The following is a 14,517-nucleotide window of genomic DNA, read 5'->3' on the forward strand; positions in this document are numbered from 1 at the left end:
CTCGTATGGGAACTCCATCATTATCGACCTGAGAATGGCTAACACTTAAATGGCGACGTACACCAGGGGTGCCTGTAGTGTAGTGGTTAACGCGTCTAGGTTAACACGTCTGCGTCAACCACTGTGCGTCTTGGAAACCAGGGGTACGGGGTTCGATTCACTGCGGTACCCGTCATTCCTGCCAGCGCGAGAGGCAGGCGACTCCACATAGCTTCAGCAGCTGAGTGCGTCGTAAAGCCCCAATGACACGTACACACACGCAGGAGACGTGTACCAGCTTGAAAGCGTCCTGGGCTTTGTTCTAAAATCGCGGAGGACTGGTATTTTAAATACCCACCACCTATTCGCGCATTAAATTTGTACATATGTGGAGGTGAGCTTGTCAGGAGACACTGGACTGGGCTTTTTTTACTTTAAAATTGCACACTGGAAGCATTTGCAGATGTGTTGGAATGCGGTTCGAATGTTGGCAAGACGGATTAGATGATGAGAGTGAAAACCTTGCAAAGAACGAGGATTGTGTGGATACCAATGACTGTTTGTTTTGGATTTGATATCGCTTGCGCTTATGATCATTTCGACGAAAAATGTGCTGTGCTGCTCTCGAGAAAATAAAACAATGATATAATACGCCAGTCTCATATTATGCAGCGTTCATCATGTCCTCCATCTTGTACACACTGAGTTGAGATGACCGACGACCGCATGTTCGTTATGGTGCAGCACCAAATGCGCACAAAAAGTGGTTACGCGAAAATAAAACACAACCAAATGGTGCTTTATTTAGCAGACACGTGCGCAATGCTATTCTGGTACTTCAAGCCCCAGAGATTCTATCTTGTCATCATCACTACATTGCTTTCAATCACGATGGGTATGAGCACGCCATATCATGTGGTGTGCCGGCTGAATTGCCGGAGAACATCCTGAGTGCTGGCATGCATTGCACGCGATTCATATCATGCCCGCAACGCCTGAGGCTTTATTTTGACGCAAGATATTAAAGAGATGTGTAGAGGAGGCCAATCTCCGTGAACTGCTAAAATTATTTAGGAGAGACCAGGGACCAATCCACCCCAGGAGGACGGGAGGGGGGGGGGGGGGGGCATCGTCTGGTACAGGGCCAAGTTATTGTTGTCTGTAGCTACTATCCCACAATGAACAGGGTCGCATGTTCGCGTACCTGCGGATACCAAACCGCTTTGGTCGATCTCCAGGCCCACAAGAGGATGAGAGCAGGAAAAATCATCCTCCACAGACACATCCTCACGTCTGGTACGGTCCGATGTCAGCGCAGCGTGCGTACGCTCCTCTCGCCTCCGCGGGCGAGGGGCTCGCCACTCGCGTGTGCAGGCGAGAGTCTCCGCTGACGAGGGGCTCGTCACTCGCGTGTGCAGGCGAGAGCCTCCGGGGCGAGGGGCGCGTCACTCGCGTGTGCAGCGAGAGCCTCCGGCGAGGGGCTCGTCACTCGCGTGTGCAGGCGAGAGCCTCCGCGGGCGAGGGGCTCGTCACTCGCGTGTGCAGGCGAGAGCCTCCGCGGGCGAGGGGTGTCACTCGCGGTGCAGGCGAGAGCCTCCGCTGACGAGGGGCTCGTCACTCGCGTGTGCAGGCGAGAGCCTCCGCGGGCGAGGGGCTCGTCACTCGCGTGTGCAGGCGAGAGCCTCCGCTGACGAGGGCTCGTCACTCGCGTGTGCAAGCGAGAGCCTCCACGGGCGAGGGGCTCGCCACTCGGTCGTGTGCAGGCGAGAGCCTCCACGGGCGAGGGGCTCGTCACTCGCGTGTGCAGGCGAGAGCCTCCGCTGACGAGGGCTCGTCACTCGCGTGTGCAGGCGAGAGCCTCCGCGGGCGAGGGGCTCGTCACTCGCCGTGTGCAGCGAGAGCCTCCGCTGACGAGGGGCTCGTCACTCGCGTGTTGCAAGCGAGAGCCTCCGCTGACGGGGTCTCGCCACTCGCGTGTGCAGGCGAGAGTCTCCGCTGACGAGGGGCTCGTCACTCGCGTGTGCAGGCGAGAGTCTCCGTTGACGAGGGGCTCGTCACTCGCGTGTGCAGGCGAGAGCTCCGCGGGCGAGGGGCTCGTCACTCGCGTGTGCAAGCGAGAGCCTCCGCTGACGAGGGGCTCGTCACTCGCGTGTGCAGCGAGAGCCTCCGCGGGCGAGGGGCTCGCCACTCGCGTGTGCAGGTGAGAGCCTCCGCGTGCGAGGGGTTTGTCACTCGCGTGTGTGCAAGCGAGAGGCACGGATGCTGCTGTCCACAGGCCGTTCTGCGGCCGCCGCAGTGGCTCTCATCTAGTTTTCCTAACACCGTGCCGCACGCGTTGCTGGTTCCCCTTAGTTGTTCTCCTGGGGTTTTTCACTGGGTCGGTCTACTGTCCAGAAGTGACGCCACCAAGCCTTCTCGCTGAGATGTGGGAAGGGAAGCAGGTGCTCACTGGGCATCCTGTGTAACTGGTATGCTTTTTGTAGCTAAGAACCATGGGCATGAGAAAATCAGTGATAACCGGTTTCAAGGTATAATGTTCTTACAGAATGGAAACCAGGCACTAAGAACCACTCCCGTGGTCCGCTAAAAAGTGGTAGCCAGAATCCAGGGTTTTGCTTTGTCGAATGAACCATTGGGAATCTGGATCCAGAGTTGTTTTGTAGAGGGGGCCAGTGGGAGCAAGGAACTAAAACTGAGAACCGGGCAAATGCTGGCAGCAGTGCGAAAGAGTGGCCAGCAGCACCTACGCCGCGATCGTACGACTCAGCAGTACGATAAAACGGCACGTGAGCAGTACGGTGTACCGCAATAACTCCATACCGTGCCGAAAGCGTTGCCTTTGCTTCGGTCTACGGTTCCTGGGGCTTGGCCTCTTTCCTTGGGGTTCGTGTCGGCATATTATCTCGGCAGGGCATGTCTTTGCATATCAGTGCGGATTTTGGGTCTCGCCAATCGGAATTATACAAGAGGCGTACTACTTTAAGAGGGTGCTACTGCAGTCCGTCCGCACATGATGGCGACATCTCACAGCAATGCATGAGTCTTATTCATCGGGCAAGAGTCTTGCAGCTCACCGGACATTGTCAGCACGATGTGTGTGTTTTTTTTTAATGAGTGTGAATTGCATTATCCGGACTCGTGTATGAGGTGCACTGCGTTAATAAACGTATATGTACGCACCGAAAACGCTGGCTTTGCTTCCGTCTTCGTTTCCCGGGGCTTGGTCCATGTCTTCAGCATTGCTATTGGCATATTACCTCGGCAGAGTATATCTCCGGATGTCAGAGCGATTTCAGGCCTCGCTCGTTGGAATTGTACAAGAGGTGCACTACTTTAAAGGGGTGCTACGACAGTCCCTCCGCACGACATGATGGCAGCATCTCATGGCAACGGGGTAGTCATATTAATTGAATCCAAGTGTTGTAGCTTAAGCGACATCGTCGTCACGATGTGTTTGGTTCTAATAAGTGTGAATCGCATTATCCGGACTCGTGTATAAGGTGCACTGCGCCAATAGACCTAAATGCATCGCACCGAAAACGTTGGCTTGGCTTCGGTGTTCGGTTCCCGTGGCTTGGTCCGTTTTTTAAGATTGCTGGAAATGCTTCAGCTCAACCGACATTGTTGGCTCTTTCTCTAAGTTGTCTGTTTGGAAATATCAATTAAAGTTTCACAACTGCCAACAAATTAGGAGTGCAGTGATCAGGTAAGAAGCACAAATAAGTACATTGATAGGGTAAGATTGTGGGCGACTTCCTGGTCTGCCCGCGATGGGCCGTAAGTTATCAAATATTTGATAAAAACGATCAAAATTATGTTATGTACGAAGGTTCAGCGCACCAACAGATAATTCGAGACACGAACGTGAAGAACTGGTACACTTTTCTTGGCCGCTCGTATGTCCGTGATTTGGTGATTATGTTGTCCTTTTAGTACATGTTATAAATCGTCTGCTGTCTGCGTGTTAAAAATCACATCAGCGGTTTGCTGCCGAAATTATAATATTGTCAGATGCTAATTTCTTGAAGATGATAGGCAATCATGCAAACATTGTGAGTAGCAATGGTCGAATCGACGAAATGGATAATGCTTATTGCCTGCTCATTATTTTTGGTGCTAAGGAAGTCGTTTGGGTTGCATGATTTCAAACTTTGAAATTCAAAGTTGGGCAATTCTGATAACGCGAGCTGATTGTGCCCGTTTCGTACTACGCATAAAACGCTCCCAGTGGAGATTTTTCGTCTTCTAAAAAGGTTAAGTACTTGAAGAATCCCAATACCTTCAGAAAAAGCCAAGAAGAAAATGATTTCCTCGATGAGCCAGAGATGAGCCAGTGCACGTCGGTTGGAGAGCTGGCACACGTCGGCTGGAGAGCTGAGGGTAAGCCGGCTGAAGTACGGCAAGGTCGGGTTGACAGCGGGCGACGCCGGCCTGACGTGTCTATCGGCTGGACGTCGGCACATACGAACATCGATGAGGGCGGCGTCGGCATGTCGATTGGGCAGTGGGTATCCAGCACCGGCAATATTTACACTTTCTAAGGTGTTGGATCGCAAGTAAGTAGTAGCAATGCATCCATATGTAGCGCTAGCAATTAGTATTGAGTTGACTTGTATTGGCACAGGTCACTGAATGAAACATAAGATCTTTCTGACTGCTTTTTTGTCTTAGCCATGGAAGCCCACGCCAGCCGAACGTTGACAGCAGTGATGATTTCCGCAATGACTTGATGACATTCCTCTCCAACTGGATAATATTTAGGAAACTACGCCTTTGCCCTTGCCTCATGCAGTGAGGGAAAGAGCGCAATGCATGCACAAAATAATGCAAAAAATGAGCATGACTGTTCTCCATTATCTACCTCTTGTCCTGATGAAAATAGTACGAAGTGAGTGAAAATAAATAAATAAAAACCTGCAAAGAGGTAAAAAAGTGCATCACATCGGAAAGCACACAAGGGAAACGATTTTGTGACAAATGCCTTTAGAGAAAGCCAAGAAGGAGATGTTTTCCTTTCGGCAAACACCCGCGCAAATGTTCACGTTCGCCCAGATGGCGCTGCGACTGGTGCTGCAGCGATATGAGAGCCCCTGGCCCGTCTGATTACAGTCGCTTCGGCTGCAGCGATTTCAAGGTCACCAGGCGGGGCCGAGATTGACGATAGTTTGGCTGCGCAGTCGGCTGTTTCCACTGTGGAGGAGGCGGGCCGCCAGGTGCGCTCGGGATGATGTACCTCTGGCTGGTGATAGTCCTTTTAGCTGTGCTGCTGTGGGCCTGGAGGTCTACCAAGCGACCGGCGTGGAGCCCAAAGGGTGAGTAAACGTGCGGTCCACGGGTGCCAGGTGAAATACTTTTCAGGTTTGCATCTACGTCGGTGTCGCGTTTAGACATAGGCGGATCCGGGGGGGGGGGGGGGTTCACGTGGCTATGCCCCCCCTCCCAGACCTCTGAGAGTGTTTTGCCCCCCCCCCCCAGAAAAAAAACATTCCGAGAGCTTCATAAAAGTTTCGCGTACTTGCCGTCTGTTTTTACTTCAACCGTTTAAATTGTTTTGTTTAAACTTCTGTTTAAGATTAAAAGCATTTCGGTGTTTTTGTTTTTGTTTGGAATGGTGTCCCTACTAGGTGCTCGCGAGAGGCATCATGCACTGGACCTCGGATCCCACACCAGCCAGCTGGCGACGGACGGTTGCCCCTCCCCCCAAAACTGCAAACTAGATCCACCCCTGCGTTTAGAGACCATCACGCACAAGAAACAGGCGTCTTCAAAGAGCGGTGAATGCGTCTTAGCTCTGTGTATACGTACGCAAAGTCGCAAACCAACGAATTATTTGCACAGAGATACCTAAAGATGCGTGCATTGATTTCTTCATATCCTTGCGTATAGTTGCTATGCGTCTGCAATACAGATAACACGCGCCCGGGTGGATGGTTGGATAGCCTTCGCTCGGGTGGGGGTCGGACAATTTGACCCCTCCTGAGATCTCAAGAACTAAGAAGGCTAGAGACACGAAATTCTCAGCGTGTGTTGACTGTTCGTTAACTCGCTTAGGGCAAAGTTTGAGGTCCTCAGGTTATGACCTTGGAGTCAAATAAGGTCAAACAAAATCAAATTCCAGGTTCGTCTTCAAAATGCCCCCAGAACCTAGGAAACGTCTGAGCAAAAAGATCATATGCCCACTTAAGGTCAGCGAACTCGTTTGACCTTTTGAAGATCATGATGACCAAGATCATACAAAACTACTTTGAGTTTTTAAGTTGAACAAGCGACAAATATTTTGATAGGCAGTATGTTCCTAGAAATAAAATGTTGATTTGGGTCATTTTAGGTCAGTGACCTATTCTGACCTCTAAGAACTCCATGGAAGATGTATAATGTGATTCCTGTTACCAATAATTTGGAAATGAGCAAACGAAACTACCCCATACAGCAAGCCCTAGAGTTATAAAACAGGCTGGTTTTGACGCTGGTCTGATCCTCATATCTGACCCTAGGACGATACAATTTGTTCTTTCAATTGTTGTGTTGCCTAAGAAGGCATTTCAGTGGTGTACGGCTTCGTCTAACACTTCGCTAACACTGCGTCAGATTGCACGATTCCCTGAAAATTGACTTTGCTGCAACCATGCCTAACTTTGACCTGCTATAAGTCAGCGGCCTTACAAGGTACGGCTAAATATTATTCCGGAAGATGGCCGACGACCGACGAAGATGATCGACCTTCGTGGTCGATTTGACCTCAACGGAGCGCGTGCTAATAGTTACCACATTGGAGATTCTCGAAACTAGGGGTCTTCTTATTATCCGGTCACCAATAGCGAATTGAAAAGAACCAAAATGAACACTACCAAATCGGATGTATCACAACTCAAATGAACATTTAAATACCGATGGCATCGTCGCCACCAATATGCACGTTTTCGCAAGGTTAGTGGAGTCGTTAGAGGTAATGCCTGCTTAAGGCACCAAATACAAGAATGAAATGCCCAGAAGGGATAGGATTCCCCAGGTTGGCCGAGGTTCCACCAAACCAGTGAAACGGATCATTGAGATATTGCAGGAAACCAAGAACTTGTGCTGGAATTTAGAATATTTAGTCCACCAGCAAATGCGACCAGATTTCAAGCGAAGCTGGCATCAAGTTGCGAATGTTTTGGGACGAAGACGCCATGATTTACCCTGGAGTTGGGTCCTGAGAGCGAGTTGCTGAACAACATGGAGTTCCCCACATACCTACAAATCCAGGGGCTGCGCCCCTGGATTTGTAGGTATGTGGGAAGCCGCTGTGAGGTGCGTTTGGTCCGAAAGATGCAACCCTAGTTCGCACATCAGTTTTCTGCGGCTAACAGGATGCTCCATATCCCAATATATCGAGCATTTGGTCAGTACTTACCTCAGTAGTATCACACCGAAGGTGACAACGTAGTCAAACAAAGGTGAGATGGACCAATTAACATGAGGGTTCATTCCGTAGTCAACCAAATAAAAAATTGGACTATTGAACCAGCATAATACCTGATGTGTGATTTTCACGTTTTGCGACAACAATCATTCTTATTTACAGGACCACCACTGATGCCGTGGGTGGGAAATCTCTTCTCCATGGACTTGAAGCACGCCCACCACACCTACGCCGAATGGGCCAAGATGTATGGTGCCATCTATCATGTCAAGATTGGCGTCATGCACCAGGTTGTGATCAGCGATCCCGACTTGATCCGAGAAGCCTTCAGTCGACTTGAGCTCAGCGGTCGACCCGACACTCAACTATTTCAGTTTATTGTGAAGGGAACGGGACTAGTCTCTTCCCAGGGTGAGTTATGGCAGGAATCCAGGCGTCTGACGCTTCATCACCTGCGCAACTTGGGCATGGGCAAGTCCGAACTGGAAGAGTATATGCACTATCAGATCACTAGTTACATGGACGAGATTCTGGCGCCGAATTGCGGCTCCGAGCTTGCCTTTGACTCATCTCTGAACATCGCCGTGGTCAATATCATCTGGAAGCTGGTCGCGTCGGAGGAGCTGAGCCTCACCGACACCAAGGTCCTGAACGCCATCACTACGCTTTCACAAGTTCTCGAGACTGCCCAGCGCATGGAAATTCTTGATGCCGCTCCATGGCTTAGCAACGTGCTGCCAAGTTTTGTTTTCAATAAGGCAAAGATTGAAAAGCAATTTGAAAGTGTAGTGGATGATGTGTTCATGCCCTCCATCAAGAAACATCTTGAAGATCTTGATACGCTCAGTGAGCCTCGCGACTACATGGAGGCCATGCTTCGAGAACAGCAGGAACGACCGGACCTGCTGACCGACTGGCACCTCCTTATGTCGGTGATGGATCTGTTTTTCGCTGGCAACGACACGACGGCTACGACCCTGCGCTGGGCATTCTGCTTCCTGTGCAGCCGCCCAGAGGTGCAGCGGCGTCTGCAGGCCGAGCTGGACGGCCAGGTGGGCCGGCAGCGGCTGCCGTCCCTCTCGGACAGGTCGCGTCTCCCGTACGTCGAGGCCGTGCTGCTGGAGACGCAGCGACTGGCCGACATCACACCCTTGCTGGTGATGCATCAGTCGCTGGCGCCTGTCGACGTCGGCCGACACCGGCTGCCGGCTGGCGTCCAGGTCATCGCTAACGTACACAGCGTGCACCACAGCGAGCGACTGTTCCCCGAGCCGCTGCAGTTCCGGCCCGAGCGTTTCCTGGACGGCGACGGCAAGTTCCAGCCGGACAAGAACGTCATGCCGTTCTCAGTGGGCAAGAGACAGTGTGTGGGCGAGAGTATGGCGCGGGCTGAGCTGTTCCTCTTTGTCACCTGCTTCATGCAAAAGTTTACCTTCCGTTGGCCAGAGGGGTTCACACACGACCTGGGAGAAGATCCAAAAGGCACGTTCCTTCGCAACCCCAAACCGTACAAGCTCGTACCAGAGAGGCGCTGAGGCGGAGGGACGGCGAGGAGCAGGGGGCCAGCCGCTCTCCTCATCCAAAAGTCAGGGGCACACGCGCGCGTGATGATATCTGTGATCTTTGCTTACCATTAAGAGCCACCACACGCACGTAGAAAATTGTGTGGTTCCGGAGAGACGTATGAAATGCTGCAATTTCTTTCGATCACAGCAGAATCACATTTCCGATTGTGAGTAAACATCGCTTCTAGCACAATGACTGTGCGTCTCCGAAATTCATTTTTTGCACCTAAACTGATCGTTTAGATTCTTTATAACTTGGTTGGGCTGGTCGTAGTTAGGACACATACGCGGTAACAAGCCATACTGGTCTATGGCTTCGAGAACCTGAAGAGCCTGCACATATGATGAAGTGAACCGGCGGGCCACCATTTTGTATCCTTACGCCATTTCAGGTCACAAGTGTGTGCTCGTTGAATGTGTTTTTGGAAAGGGAGGGGCAAAACGCGATATTTTACATCGCTCTGTTTCTAAGTGGCGTTACGAGACCAATCGTTCGAGCTTGCTAAGCCGTTGCCCTCCCACTGACCACGCCTCCTCCCTTTTCATCGTGAACAGCTGATGCTGATTGCAACTTAAGTTTTAAGACGATAAGGGCAGTTCTGATAGCGGGCTGACGTGCGTAAGACATGTTGTGAACTGATATGTTATGATCTGGTATGCGCATTGCGCTGATGTGGATATTGGCGTAGAACTGTTGAATTTGCGGTGAGTTTGCAATGAGTTTGAGGTTGCAGTGATTGAGTCGCAGGTAACTAGTATGCTCGTACGAACATGGCTTCTAACCGGTTTACACTTGCGCCGCAGGTATCGATGCGCATAGGCGACGTTTCCGTCTGGGTGTAAAGAGGGCTCCAGCGCATGCTTCGAGCCTGAAGCGTATAAGCAGTGCGTGGTGTTCGCGTTTAGGGATAGATACAGCCACGGTTGATGAACATGCCCGACTGTCATTGAGTTATCCTTAAATCGCTGAAAATCGGCATTGACTGCTTGGATTCCGGTACGGGATGTTGTCGAAAAGAATTTAGATCAAGTAATTGAGAGCGCATGCTAACAGGGAGGCATAATCAGATGTCGTTACCCTAATGTCACCTATCGTCAATCTATCAAACGTGATTGGGTGTTTGTTATCTCATAAACCTTTGCTGAGCACCAAGAGCAAAACTGTCCACCTGCTCTCCAGGCATTATCAAGTTGGGGTACATAGAACCTGGGGTGCGGCAGCACTGGCAAATGCGCCAACCCATAGTGCCTCCCTTCGCGAAAAAGCGGGTGGCGAATAGTGCAAATTTCCGTCAACAGGTGTCCTCAAATAACATTACCCACTAGACGACCGTAGCTGAGCCTTGGTGTGTGCCAGCCCAGCTTCATCTGTCATCAAAATGGCTGGTCGAAGTTTATAAACGTCTTTTCACCGGTGGTGTGGTGCTGAGAATAGCGCAAAGTTTCGCCAACAGGGTCCCTTACAAAAAATTGCCCGCTAAATAGCGGTAGCTAAACCTTGGCTTGTGTCAGCTCAACTTTATCGTTCATTAAAATGGCTTGCCGCAGTCTATGAACGTCCCTTCACTTCCCATAAGTTTCAAAGTGATCCTAACATGCTCATTAACTGCATTTGTTGTTGTCAGAGAAGCTTTGCCTGCTATGGGAACTCGATCAATATCGACCTGAGAAGAACTAACGCTTAAATGGAGATGCATTCCGTCTTGAGCGCGTCCTGGCTTTGTTCTAAAATCACGGAGTAGTGGTATTTTTAATACTCGCCACCAACGCACCCTATTCGCGCATCAAATTTGTACAGATGTGGAGGTGAGTTTGTCAGGAGACACTGGATTGAACTTGTTAGACTTGAAAATCGCACTCTGGAAGCATCTGCAAATGTGCTTGAATGCGGTTTAAATGTTGGCAAGACGGATTAGATAATGGGAGTGAAAGCTTTGCACGGAACGAAGCCTGTGTGGATACTGATGTCTGTTTATTTTGTTTCCGGCATTGCTTGCGCTTATGATCATTTTCACGGAAAATGCGTTGTTCTGCTCTCGAAAAAATAAAGCCATGATATAATAAGCCAGTCTCACATTATGCAACGTTCATCATGTTCTCCATCTTAGACACACTGAGGTGAGACGACCGACGACCACATGTTCATTCGTTATGGCGCAGCACCAAATGCACACACAAAAAGAGTTACGCAACAATAAAACCCAACCAAATGGTGCTTCATTTAGCAGATACCTGCACAATGTTGTTCTGGCGCTTGAAATCACAGATATTCCATATTGCCATCATCAATACGTTGTTTTCAATCGCGATGGGTATGAGCACGCCATACCATGTGGTATGCCGGCAGAACAGCCAGAGAACACCCTGAGCGCGTGCATGCATTGCACGCAATTCATATCATGCCCGCAACGCCTGAGAGCTTTATTTCCGATTACGAACGACGTGTGTTGGAAATTAGATGACCATTGTATGCATCGATTGTGTAATTAATGGCCAAGGCGTACAGATTTGCATTTGGCTAGCGCAAAGCATCCCTCATCTACCTGAAAGGGCAACCCGTAATTCACATCCTACTCTTTGAAAACTCCCCTTGTTACCAGCTCCGCAAGCGCATCTGCCATCATAGTTTGACTGCATTATAATAATCGTACTTTTTTAAAGCTGGTGATTAGCCCCAGGTAGCAAATACTTCTGTAAACGTTACCGCGTGTGCAAACGAGAGGCCCGGATGCTGCTGCGCAATGGCCGTTCTGCCGCCGCCGCGGCGGCCCTCAAAATAGTTTTCCTAACCCTGTTACACGCGTTGCTGGTTTTGTTGAGTCGTCCTCCCCGGGGTTTGTCGCTGGAACGGTCTGATATACCAGCCCTGAAGGAGGCCGCCAACCCTTCTCGCTGGCAAGTGGGGAGGGCAGCAGGTGCTCACTACGTGCGCGGTCGGCACAGAGCCTGCACGGAGCCAAAGTACTTTACGTAGCGTTGGTTATAAGTGTTTCACGAAGCGTTGCATTTTCGTCCACGGACCGTGATAGTAAATGGCATTGAAAGCAGAAATGTAACCAATAAATGGCATGTTTTATGTGCAAGTAATATCTCACTTATTCACAAATCGTTTATACGCGCACGCACATACCGATATAAATAAATGTATATATGCTATATATATATATATGTATATATATATATATATATATATATATGTGTGTGTAGGTATAGGTATATATATTGCTGACAGCTTGACATAAATAATAGACTGCCTACTTCATTTCATTGGTAAACTGCCGCACAATTAACGACGAACTTTTCCCGACACACGACTTGTGCCAGTGGCGCACAATGCAGCTTTGCAACGCCTCTTTTTACACCTCTGAGGTGTAAATGCATGTACATGTGCATATGTACATTAACATTTATGCAGGCTTGATTAAAAATAGCAGCATTAGCAAGCTTCTTGATGCATCTTTCGAGGCTCCCAGTATACACGCGATGCAACATCTGATATCACCGGGGACATTAAGCTGCTTGGGCGGCTTGTTCTCCCCGGTTCTCGATAACATGAATGGTATTTCTCTCGGTTACTTTTTTATCCCACCAAAACGTTGGCTACAAAGAAAAGCAATGGCCGTGGCAAGAAAACTCATCAACGTCGACACCCATAGTCGAACAGTCGTTCCTGGTAACGAGTCGACCAGCAGTATTTGTGGGTCCAACACGCTCCCACTGGGCACCAGTTGTACCGCTCGCACCGTGCCGTCATCTCTCGCCGTCTTGGTCGCCTCGTGGGCGGCGATTTGCGCCGGTTCGGCGGGGGGTGACGCGACCGGCTCTCCGGCGCGTCCTCTGGCTCCGTGGGCGGCTTGTTTTCTTTGCGGCTGGACTCCCGGGCTACCCCGACATTCGTGCGGCGGCTCGAGGCTGGGCGGTGTGGCGTCGACGGCTGGCCTCCGTCGCGAGGACTGGCTGCCTAACACAGCCGGGTCCGCGCTGTCCCCGCTGAAGAAGCTGCTCACGTAGGTCAAGCTGACGTCAAGTGGGGTCGGCTCCGGGATCACCTGCGAGGTTACGACACACATGCTTCATTTGTTGTTGTTCATTGGAGTTTTCGGGCGCGTCGACTGCGCCAGAGACTAGTTGTATAGATGGCTAGACAGAGCAGTCCAACCTGGACTGAGGTTCAGCTGTGATGCGACTAGAGAACGATAAATGGAGAGCTAACGGTGCGTCTGCCAAAAGCCAGGGGCATAAAACAATCCTATTGCCTCTGGATATATCCTGCCGTGAGTTTCACACGGCAGGACTGTGACATGCGAGCAGACGTACCTGGACGGCTCGACTGACTGCCGGGCCGCACTCGGTGGCACCAGCTGTCGGCAGCAGCCTGCCCCAGAAGTTCGGGTTACCCTGGAAGGAATCGCGGGAATTGATGGGCCGCAGATGGGCAACACCGACTACGCATGGAGCAGCACTACGTTCCGCTAGCAGTAGGATATATTGGAACAAACCCGTGCTTAGACGGTGTCAGCCACATTCGCCAACGACTTCTGAGCAGGGATGGGGTGACAGATGGGGGAAGCGTCACAACTCTGCTTGGTGCCGGACTTCCGCATATAGCCGACCTGGACGCCGCAAAAATCCAACATAGCCTCGATCAAATTGTGTGCATGCTGTGGCAAAGGCCACGTTTCTCTCAAAGTGGAACGTATGTGCATTTGTCGTGATGCATGACGCACGCGCATCGCTCCGCATCTGAGAGCCTTGCGACTTGCACCGAAGCCTAAGCGTTGTCTGGTTTACACACCCCGGGCATCGGGCGACGTTCCAAGCCCAGTTCCAGGGGTGGTGAACGTATAATTTTTGTCGTTGATCAAACTTCTGGAGGAACTATTGTCGCCAGTAGCGTAATGCAATACCATATGACAAAATGATCATTAAATCTATGCTCAGTAACATCATCAGTAAGCCGCGTATTACCGAGAGTCTCTTTCATCTCTGCAGTTTTCAATATCATATATATGGCCGGAACGTTCAATCATGCGCTGTCCCTCAATAAATGTCACGAAATCCCTCGGGACTTGCCGAGGCCTCGCGTTTCAACTCTATCTACGGCTGGATTTGCTTTCCTCGACGGCAAAAAAACAGAACGAAGGGCATCGACAGCTACGGCAGCAGAAAGCACGGCAGATATCAAACCAGTGGCAAGCGGCCCTAGGAATGATCCAAGCAAGGGGGCCTTCAGGAGGCCATGCCCCCTTTATGAAAATCACGTTTGCGCTTCAAGCCCCATCTCAACCGTCGTCAAACTATCTGCCACACCTTCGACATCCTCCAAGCCTGGCGCGACATGTTTTGACTGGTGGGCGCCTCCGCCGTGCCCCAACACGTTAATGGTATAGAAATTTGTCAATAATTTCACATCAGGCGACTAGGTCTTTCTGAACGAGTTACCCGCCCTGACAGGGGAGGGTGGTCTATGCAAACCCCCCCCCCCCCCCCGATGGTTTTCTGAGGTACCAATGAGGCATCTTGTGCAGTCTCACTCAAATTTTGGTAGCCTCTTGGGCTTCCATTGCACTC

General features: G+C 50.6%; 1 protein-coding gene across 1 annotated transcript; it reads left to right on the plus strand.

Annotated features, from left to right (window-relative positions):
* The first annotated feature begins 5,165 nt into the window (after positions 1–5,165).
* LOC119101120 (cytochrome P450 2J6) lies at positions 5,166–11,641 on the plus strand. Its single transcript, XM_037224398.1, has 2 exons — positions 5,166–5,291; positions 7,544–11,641. Exons 1-2 carry the CDS (start codon positions 5,204–5,206, stop codon positions 8,914–8,916), a joined length of 1,461 nt encoding a protein of 486 aa, XP_037080293.1. The 5' UTR covers positions 5,166–5,203; the 3' UTR covers positions 8,917–11,641.
* Positions 11,642–14,517: the final 2,876 nt, after the last annotated feature.

This window comes from Pollicipes pollicipes, unplaced genomic scaffold (assembly GCF_011947565.3).
Source record: "Pollicipes pollicipes isolate AB1234 unplaced genomic scaffold, Ppol_2.1 Scaffold_2555;HRSCAF=2994_pilon_pilon_pilon, whole genome shotgun sequence".
Classification (NCBI taxonomy): domain Eukaryota; kingdom Metazoa; phylum Arthropoda; class Thecostraca; order Pollicipedomorpha; family Pollicipedidae; genus Pollicipes; species Pollicipes pollicipes.